The 10,540-nt window shown below is 41.8% G+C and overlaps 1 protein-coding gene across 1 annotated transcript; it reads left to right on the forward strand.

The window, feature by feature from the left end:
• Positions 1 to 506: 506 nt before the first annotated feature.
• Positions 507 to 9,750, forward strand: LOC118842365 (D site-binding protein-like). Its single transcript, XM_036749907.1, has 3 exons — positions 507 to 587; positions 8,648 to 8,741; positions 8,846 to 9,750. Exons 1-3 carry the CDS (start codon positions 507 to 509, stop codon positions 9,328 to 9,330), a joined length of 660 nt encoding a protein of 219 aa, XP_036605802.1. The 3' UTR covers positions 9,331 to 9,750.
• Positions 9,751 to 10,540: the final 790 nt, after the last annotated feature.

The following is a 10,540-nucleotide window of genomic DNA, read 5'->3' on the forward strand; positions in this document are numbered from 1 at the left end:
CTCCCCTCCATTTGAATGTTAATTATAACAATGACAACATATGTTTCTTGTCTACTTTGTTTTTTCTGTGTGAACAGTTAATTCTATCTACTGAATGACTATGGTTTTAATTAAGAAGGGTCAATGTAATCAATATAATATCACCGGTTAATAGGACCCTTAAGAGATTCTCACCATGAACAGGGATGCACCCTTCTTCTTGAAAACCCTAACTTATTTGGGCCTCAATTTCTTCATCTTTAAAATGAAGAGATTGGAATATATGACTTACGGGGTTCCCTTCGATTCTAAATCATCAGCCTGTAATCTTATGAGTGTATGTTTCCCTTTTTTATTCCTCAATGTTTATACTCAGTGGATTATTGAATAGTTATCCATCTGGTCATTTCTGTTACAGAATCTTGCATGACTTTTTTGTTCTACTGAGTCAAATGATTTTGAATTTTTTTTTAAAGAAAATGAAACAAGAGATGTTATATTCTCAGCAGCTCTCAATTACTCGTGTGATGGAAAAGGTTGCCTTCTGTGAAAAAGTTTCCAAGAAAGACTCTGCCTGCCCTCATGTTTTCATTAAAGACAACTTCAGGGTATACATAGACTATTAAAAAATTTTATAGAGACGACAGAGAAGGTCTATGTGTCTCTGGTTGCTAACATCCTTTCAGTACTTTTTTTTGCAGCAAAAAGTATAACCTAGGTCTGCACATGGATTAGTCACTTAACCTCGGTCTGCCTTGGTTTCCTCGTCTGCAAAATGAGAATAATAACAGCACCTACCTCTGAGAATTGTCGTGAGGATAAAATGAGATAACGTCCGTAAAGTGCTTTGTAAAGCTTATAGTGAGATATATATATATATAAATGCTATTATTATCATTTGTGATTTTTTTCTTCCACAATCTTCCCCTCTTTGAAGTCTTCCCACTTCCACCCCAACCCCTCCTTCCTACCACTGTAATAGTAAGTGTTCTTATACATAGATCATATCACACCAATGCTCCTAAACCTTCAGTAGCTTTCTGTTATGTTATCTGTCAAATGCCTTTACCTGCCATTCAAGACCCTTCACAATCTAGCACTAGCTTATTTTTTTTTCATAGTGAACTTACAAACATCAGCAAACATGAACGTTTCTTACAGATCAGAAAAGAGCATTATATGTGAAACTCTGAACTTCTGATATATACAGGGTTTTTTTTAAATTGTGCATTACACTTAAAACTATAGTGTTCCCTTTTGAGCATCCCTCTCCTTTCTTCTTTCTAGTTTTAAAAGTTTTGTTGTTATTTTTTCTTTCTCTTCTTTTTTTTTTGCATCACTAACTCCCAAACCACCAAATAGAAACACAAAGCCTTGACTTTAGTCCAGCCAAAAAAGAAAGAAAGAAAGAAAGAAAATGACCCTATTAGCTGTATCTGAAAATACAACTCTTTCTACATCTTTAATCCATCACCATTATACAGGGTGTTCCTGTCTGGACACATAAGGAAATGCAGAGCTATTGCATCGAGTTCACTTGAATCTTGCAAAGCGCATCGACCTTTGCATCACAAATGATGGAAAACATATTGAAGATGTTATTTGTTAATATTCCAATTAAAATGTTGTTGAAAATTTCATTCATTTTATTTTTTGAAAATATGCATTTTTGCCTATGTTTCCAGACTTTAGGAACACCCTGTATGGATTGTTGCTGGGGTTGTATTTTTCTTTTCCTCCTTATCTCTCCTTACAAGTCTGGGGGTGGGAGTGGGAGAGATGGGGGGAAATGATCCCTTCCCTCCAGGGAAGCAAATGTACAAAATGGAACTCTGGACTGGATCTTGCTCCTTTGACCAACCATGGCAGCTGGTTTAGCCCAGTCTGTGCTTCAGCTCCCTCTAACCAGCCTCAGTCCACTCCTGCACAAATTCATTTTCAGTTTTCACTCTCTTCTCTTCTATCCACGTTCTACCATGAAGTGTCAGCCCCACTTGCTTTCCCTACTTCTGACTGTAGCTTGGCAGTGTACCTGCTCCAACTTCCTTGCTGAGCTGGAACTATATGTGGCCACACTTCTTCCTCCTTCCTCTCTTTCTCTGTGATTTCTCAGTGGAAGCTTTTCTTCTGTCAAAAGCCCCATAAGCCTAAGTATAGCATCCCCTGTAGGACTGCAACCTCCAACTTATACTCCAACTCTCAGATTGGATCCCTAGAGGGCTGTGATACCTACTGTCTCAAGGTTCTAGAGGCAACCCTCAGGGGCTAGGTTTCTAGAGTGGCACTCCATTCTAGAGGGAATGTGCACATTCTAGAGAGAGCTAAGAAGGAGAGAAGATAGATGTTTATTAATTGAAAAAATATTTTTTAGTATTATTTACCATAAAAAATGCTTACTCCTGTCTCTCCCAGATTTTCTCTAAAATTTCCCAGAAATCTTCTTCACCCTGGAAGCTCATCCTACCCCTGCACTTCAGGCTATACTTTCTTTATGAAGCCTTCCCTCTCAGCCTCAGTTTTTTCCCCTGTATAATGAGGGGATTGGACTTGTTGGCCTCTAAGCTTATATCCACTTCTATGGCTATGATCCTAGTCGGATGTGGTAAGTGCAAACAGAAGGCTCAGACAAAGGGCTATGAGAAATTTATGAAGAAAGAAATCACTTTCAGCTTCGGAAATCAGGGAAGTCGTCATAGAAGTACAGCTTGAGTTAATCTTTGAAGAAAAGGATTTCAACATGCACAGCTCTATTAATCAATCAACCAATGAGTATTTAATAAGTACCTTCTATGATCTGGTCCTGGGGATACCAAGACAAAAATCAAACAGCCTTTGCCTTCAAGGAGCTTACATTCTATTGATGGAGACAACATGTACATGGGTAGGAGAAATATAAAATTAAGACAAAGTAATTTTTTTTTCTGGGGGAGGGCTCTTGGAATTGTGAAAGATCTCATATAGAAGGGAGTGCTTGAGCTGAGCTTCGTGTAAGATATGGAGGAAATACATTAAGGCCTGGGAGATCAACTACACAAATGCATAGATATGGAAAAAAGAAAAGACTGGATAAGTTAAAGGAACAGTAAATACTATAGTCTATCTGGAACAGAGCAATGTGAATAAAGGCTGAATGGGAAGGCTGGCTGGTACCTGATTCTGCAGGATCTTGGATACTAAATTGAGTATATATGATATGATATAGGCAAAGGTGAACCATAAAAATTTCTGAGTAGGGTGACAACCACAAGGAAAAGTGATCAATCAAGAAACCATCAGACCACAGCTTTGGGAAGATCACTTTGGCACCTGTTTGGAGGAGGCATTAGAGAGGGGAGAGGCTTGAGGCAAGCAGACCAATTAGGACACTATTACAATAATCCAGGTTAAAAGTCATGAGGGCTTGAAGCGGCCAGGTATGAGAGATGTTAGGAGGAGAATTGAGAGGCCTTAACAACCGGTTTTTCTGTGTGAGTGCTAAGAATAGGGAAGAGGCAAAGACAACTCTCAGGTTTCAAGCCTGGGTGGTTGGAAGGATATAGGTACTATCAATAGAAACTGGGAAATTGGTAGGAGGAGCAAGTTTGTTGCTGTTTGCTGCCTTTCCCTGAAGTCTTTGTTTAGTGTTTTAGCAAACTCTGGAGGCAGTGCTCTAAAAAAAAAATAGAATAACTCTAAAAAGATTCTGCTTATTCCTTTAAAAATATTTTTGTTAAGCCAATGCAACAAAAATTAGGAGGGAAGCAGAAAATTGGAAGAAAATCTTTACAACTAGTGTATCTGATAAAGGCCTCATTTCTAAAATATACAGGGAACTGAGCCAAATATATAGAAATACAAGCCACTCCCCAATTGAGAAATGTTCAAAGGATATGAACAGGCACTTTTCAGAGGAAGAAATTAAAGATATCTATAGGCATATGAAAAAATGCTCTAAATCACTACTGATTAGAGAAAAGCAAATCAAAACAACTCTTAGATACCATATCTCTCCTGTCAGATTGGCTAAAATACAAAACAGGAAAATGATAAATGCTGGAGAGGATGTGGGAAAATTGGAACATTGTTACATTGCTGGTGGAGTTGTGAGATGATCCAGCCATTTTGGAGAGTAATTTGGAACTACGCCCAAAGGGCTATAAAAATGTTCATACCCTTTGACCCAGCAATACCACTTCTAGGGTTGTATCCCAAAGAAATCATACAAGCAGGAAAAGGACCCATATGTACAAAAATATTTATAGCAGCTCTTTTTGTGGTAGCTAATAATTGGAAATCAAAGGGATGCCCATCAATTGGGGAATGGCTGAACAAGCTGTGGTATATGAAGATAATGGAATACTATTGTGCCATAAGAAATGGGGATGATACAGACTTCATAACAACCTGGAAAAACCTACACGACATAATGCTGAGTGAGTGGAGCAGAGCCAAGAGAACATTATACACAACCACAGATATATGGATTCTGTGAGGACCAACCCTGCCAGACTTCGCTCTTCTCAGCAACACAAGGTACAAAGACAACTCCAAAAGACTCATGATGGAGAATGCTATCTACATCAAGAGAAAGAACTACGAAATATGAGTGCAGATTGAGACACACTTCATGATAGCCTTTTCCCCCCATTTTTTTTTCCTTTTCTCTCTTTTGTTTTTGTTTTTGGGTAGGTTTTTTTTTTGGTCCTGTTTCTTCTCTCGCATGATTCATTTCATTGATCACAGTTCTTCTCCATAACTTCACTAGTGTGTAAATTAATTCAATGTGAAGTTATACATGGAAGCTATATGGGATTCCATGCCGTTTAGGGGAGGCAGGGGGAAGGGAGGGAAGAAAATCTGGAACTCAAAATTATGTAGAACCGAATGTTGTAAACTAAAAATAAAAATTTTAAAAAAAGAAAAAAAATTTTGTTTATTTACATTTTTATTGATATCTTTTGTTTTTATATTAGCTTCATTTCTGTATGCATCCCCTATCCAGCAAGTCATCCTTTGTAGTAAAAAGGGAAGAAGAGGGGGAAAAGTCAATTCTACAAAACTAATCAAAGTTTAGTCTTTGCAATAGTTAGTGTTTGCAGTATTCTACTTACATTATCCCCAACCTCTCCAATGAGGGGAGGGAGTTGCATTATCTCATCTTTTCTCTGGGGCCATCTTTCATTGCTCCTTTGAAAGGTAGAAAACAAGATGGAAATAGTATCAGAATAAAAGTCAGAAGACCTGGGTTTAATTTGTGGCTCTTCTGTTTATTAGCTGCTTGACTATGAGCAAGTCATTTCTCCCTCAGCCTCAGTTTCTCCATTCATAAAATGAAGGGGTTGGACTAGATGATCTCCAAGTCCCCTTCCAGCTCTAACATCCTATATTATTGAATTCAAGAAATTCAGTTCCTTTATATTCTACGTTCTGTATAGACTTAGTTGCTGTTGCCTAAACTCATTAATCTATTTCCCACAGCCTGTGCCTTTGAATATGTGATAATGGTCTTGGACAAGTCATTTCCTCTCTCTAAGCCGTTTCTTCATCTGTAAAATGGCAGTGCTCTTCCAGATCTAAAATCCTTATCTTCTCTGCTAAAAACAACACCCCTCTCCCTTCCCATGCACTCCCTCCAAGATCCATTTAGTTTCCTTCATAGTGAGCTGAGGCTTAGATGCCACCTCCTACATCAGGAGTTCTCTGAATTACTTGAAGAGTGGCATCCTCTAGTGGTTAGAGGGGGTCTCCAAGCCCCTTAGTTATTGGTGTTTATCTTGTTTATAATTATCTTTTTGAATGTTGTATCCCCCTATAGAATGTAAACTCCTTGAGGACAGGGCATGCTTTTCTTGTTTTTGGTCTTTGTATGCTAAGCATCTAGCATAAGGCCTTATACGTAGTAGGTGATGAATGAATGAATGTCCTAAAGACTCTTCCAGCTCTGACATTCTAGTTTCAATAGTAAGGCTTGTGCATCCTTATGGCCGTCTTAACCTTACTACAGCATGTACCACTAGAGGGTGCCAGTGCACAAATAATTCAGGGAAATCCACCATATGACCCTGGTATTCTCTCTGGCTTGGCTCAGAGATCTCAGCTTGGAATAATTCTCATTAACTGCACCGGAACCAAAATAAAATCTGATCTCTGCAGCATGTGGGTGGAAGGGCTTGGAACTGATTTATTTTACCCCTGCAACACTAATCAGACTTCCCTCCTGAATAATATTGTTTTCCACATATGCCTTCTTAATACATCCCACAGAGTCGTGGAAAGAATGAATGGTGTCCAGGGATAGGCCTGGCAAAAATAGTTTATTTTTGGTGTCTTCTCATCCCTTCCTCTAACACTCCAGACTGCCTCCCTAGAGCCAAAAAAATGAAGAGACACCTGGATTCAGAGTCAGAGGACTAGGATTCAAATTCTGGCTCTGCTATTTAATGTATATATGATAATGGTCTTGGATAAGTCATCCCCTCTCTCTGAGCCTGTTTCTACATCTGTAAAATGGCAGTGCTCTTCCAGATCTAAATTCCTCATTTTCCCTGCTAAAAACAATTCCAGAAGCACCTCCTCTAAGGGTGCTTTTGCATGTACTACAGTACATTTTCATTTTACCTCCTTTACCTGGGTGGGGTGGGGGGTAACCTTGGGTTAGAAAAGCTTTGAACAAGGCTATGGCACTTGGACTCTATATCTGTCACCCCAAGGCTAGCTTGGATAAGTTCAGAGAGACACATTACAAAAAGGACAGTGGCGGGGTGGGGGGGAATGATTTTGACCACAGCAACCTATAAAGACCATTTCCCAAGACATAAGAAGGCTGACCACATCAGTAAAATCACATATCTTCTGAATCATTGAAATAAGGGGAGTTTGGAAGACCAATACTCTTTAAAAGATTCAAGGAAATGAATCTCTAATGCCTTTGTTTGGCATTTAAAGCTCTTTACAACCTGGTCCTTTCCTATCTCTCCCACTTTCAGTCTACTGCCCTCCAAAAATGCCATGCTCCCGTCATAGTGACCTACTGGTTGCTCCTTGAACTGGACACTCCATCTCCCATATCTGAGCCTTTGTACTGACCTCAAGTCTGGAAGGCTTTCCCTCCGAACCTCCTACTCTTGGAATCACTAGTTTCCCTAAAAACTCAGCTCAATGGCCATCTCCTTTGGGAGGCCTTTCCTAGATCCCTGGCTTTTAGTGCCATTCTCTCTGAGACACTCCATTGATCCCTCTGGCAATCTGGTGAATCCTATGGAACCCTCAAAATAATATTTTTAAATACATTAAATAAAACACATAGGATTACCACAGAAACTAAAGCTATTGAAATAAAGATATAATTTTTTTTCCCATCCAAATTCATGGACCTCCTGAAATCTATCAGGGTCCATAGACCCTAGGATAAGAGCTCTAGTTCTAAGCTTACTTTTCTTCTACGGTTTATCTTGTATATTCTGATATATCTGATATATATATATATATATATATATAGTCTCATATTCTTGAAAATTATTGATTTAATTTTAGTTTTCAACATTCACTTTTTTATAAGATTTTGATTTCCAAATTTTTCCCCTTCCCTCCCCTCTCCCCTCCCCAAGACGGCATGCAATCTGATATAGGCTATATATGTACAATGATCATATATATGTATATACATATATGTATGTATATATTTTGTCTCACTCAATAGAATGAAAGCTCCTTAGGGAAAAGATTGTTGTTTTTTTCTTTGTTTCTTCAGCACTTAGTGAAATGGCTGACACACTGTAAGCACCTAATAATTGCTTGTTGATAGATAATGGTGAAACTTCACCATTATATAACCAGTCCATGGGGAAATTTTTTGTGGGGAAGGTCATTTGCAAAGCCCCTGAAATCACATTCCCTTGAGGTCCTTCATTGCTTTCTTGGAAAGATTGGCTCTCATAAAAGCCTTCCTGTCCCTTCCATCTGCATGACTTAGTGAACCTGGGAGCTTTCTGACTTTATGAGAGCTGCTGATTTCCTTACAAACTTGCTTTGATCTCTGGGAATTTAGCATCTTGTTCAAAAGTCTGGATTGCATACTAAGTGATAGTTCTCAAAGGCCCCTGGGGCCAGGAAAGGGGGAAAAAAGACTGAGCCACACAATGAGCACACTGAGCTCCAAATGGAATAAATTATTTGGTAATAAAATCCCTGGAGGTATAGGGACTCCAGGAGATGTCAATGCTGCCTGGTTAAAAAAAAAAAAAAGCTCTCTGGGATTTGGGGAAGAGTAGCCCATTACAAAGATAATTTCTGTGTGAAAACACAACTCCCACCAGCACCTACTCTATTTTTTCATCTCAGCAAAGTGATAAAACCAGGCTCCATGTCCCTACCATACTTACTTATAAAGCACCTCTCTCTTGTCCATCCTTTAAGACTTTTGTCATTCACAAGGAAGCCCGATGTAGTAGAAAGAGCCCTGAACTTGGAGTCAGGAGGCTTGGGTTCGAATTCTGGTTGTGACAGTCAGTAGGTGACCATAGGTGACTGTCAGGAACCTCATGCTCTCTTCTCTCTCCCTCTTTAAAAACCCTCTTTCAAAAAGGTTATCTGACAAACTCATTCACACTAATGTAAAACTGACTGCTGGCGCCCGATCTTCCTACTAGGGAGGGCCTCTAGCTGCGGTACTTTATCCCTGTCTCCCCAGACTCCGCGAGGGGGGTCTGAGGAACGGCAGGAGGGGTCGTGGCTAGACTGCCTGAAGGACTTTCACCCCACACTCACTGACCGTGCCCAGTTCGGTTGGGGGGGGTGGGCCCACGAGGAGTGAGACTGGGGGATGGACACGATGACCCCAGGGTGACCAGACCCCTGGAGAAGTCCAAGCCCACTTAGACGGATGAAGGAGAGAAGACGACCCCGAGGTCACTCTCTCACTCTCCCCCTCCTCACTCTCGCCCAGGCCCGGCGTCCAGGGACACCCCTAGTCCAGTGGACCCAGAGTCTGTGGAGGTGCTGATGACCTTTGAGCCTGACCCTGCTGACCTGGCCCTGTCCAGCGTCCCAGGCCAGGACACTTTCGACCCTCGGAAGCACCGCTTCTCCGAGGAGGAGCTGAAGCCCCAGCCCATCATGAAGAAGGCTCGAAAGATGCAGGTGCCGGAGGAGCAGAAGGATGAAAAGTACTGGAGCCGGCGCTACAAGAACAACGAGGCGGCCAAGCGCTCTCGGGACGCCAGGCGGCTAAAGGAGAACCAGATATCAGTGCGGGCAGCCTTCCTGGAGAAGGAGAATGCCCTGCTCAGACAGGAGGTTGTAGCAGTTCGGCAGGAGCTCTCCCACTACCGGGCAGTGCTGTCCCGCTACCAGGCCCAGCATGGGGCCCTCTGATGCTGTGGCCTCCCCAACACCCCTGAGCCCCAACCCTGGCCGGCCCCACCCCCGGACACTGACTCCTGGCCCCTACTGGCTGCCAGCTCACAGGCTGGCTTCTCTGTCCCTGCCTCCACCCCCAGGACATTCTCCTCTGGGGAGGACCCTGGGCTCCTCACCCTGAGTTCTTGGCATACTGGGACCAGCAGGCTCTTCCCAGGAACACTGCCAGCTGGACCTTGTGTGGTCCTGGGCAGGACTGAGAAGCCAGACCCAGGTGAAGCACCATAAGAGCGGAGGATCCCACAGCAGCCCCGATCCTTTTCCTTGAACGTTTTCCCCATCTGCCCACTAGTGTGGCCATGGACCGGACATCTGGGCTCCTCGAGGGGCTAAGGCCCAGGGAATGGTAGGGCAAGGTGCTTAGATGATGATAAATCTATATATATATATATTTTTTAAGAAAAAGAAGTACAGATACCTTCTCCTCCCAGCTGAGGGGTATGGGTGTCAGGGGAGGGGGGGAAGGACTGAGGAGTTGGGGGGGGCCCCCTTCCCATTTCTTTGCTCCCTGGCCCTCTCCAGTCGAATAACTACAATAAACCATGAGAAGCCAAAAAAAAAAAAAAAACTGACTGCTTCCAGCTTATGTTGTTTTCTCCCTCAGGATAACTTATATTTTAATTATAGGAGGTAATATATAACCTATTATAAAAAAAGAACATTAGGCTTGAAACATCAAGGGGTTCAAATCCGGGCTCTAAAACCCTGGCCACCTGTGTGACTTTGGGGAAGGCCCTGGCCCTCCTTGGGCTACTGTTTTCCTACTCTGTAAAAAGAGACATTTGGATTAGAAAATGCCCAAAGTCTCTTCCAGTTTTGACAGACTGATTCTGGATCCATCTGCATAGCTGTAATCATCAATTCAATTCGATTCAATTCAAGAAGCATTTACTAAGCATTTATTATATCTGGGCGGCTAGGAATCGTTCAGTGGTTTTTAGTCATGCCCAACACTTCCTGACCCCATTTGGGGTTTTCTTGGCAAAGACACTGGACTGTTTTGCCATTTCTTTCTCTAGTTCATTTTACAGATGAGGAAACTGAGGCAAACAGGGTTAAGTGACTTGCCCAGGATCATATAGCTAATAAGTATCTGAGGCCAGATTTGAACTCAGGAAGATGAGTTTTCCTGACTCCAGGCCTGGCACTCTATCCACTGTACCAC

The sequence above is a fragment of the Trichosurus vulpecula genome, chromosome 3 (genome assembly GCF_011100635.1).
Source record: "Trichosurus vulpecula isolate mTriVul1 chromosome 3, mTriVul1.pri, whole genome shotgun sequence".
NCBI classification, from domain to species: Eukaryota; Metazoa; Chordata; class Mammalia; order Diprotodontia; family Phalangeridae; genus Trichosurus; species Trichosurus vulpecula.

Excerpts from the sequence above, each read along its gene's own strand:
- LOC118842365 (XM_036749907.1), top strand. The coding sequence starts at position 507 with ATGGAAAAGGTTGCCTTCTGTGAAAAAGTTTCCAAGAAAGACTCTGCC. Across the intron at positions 588-8,647 it reads TCATTAAAGACAACTTCAGG|ACTCCGCGAGGGGGGTCTGA; the intron begins GTATACATAGAC and ends CTGTCTCCCCAG. Across the intron at positions 8,742-8,845 it reads CACTGACCGTGCCCAGTTCG|GAGAGAAGACGACCCCGAGG; the intron begins GTTGGGGGGGGT and ends AGACGGATGAAG.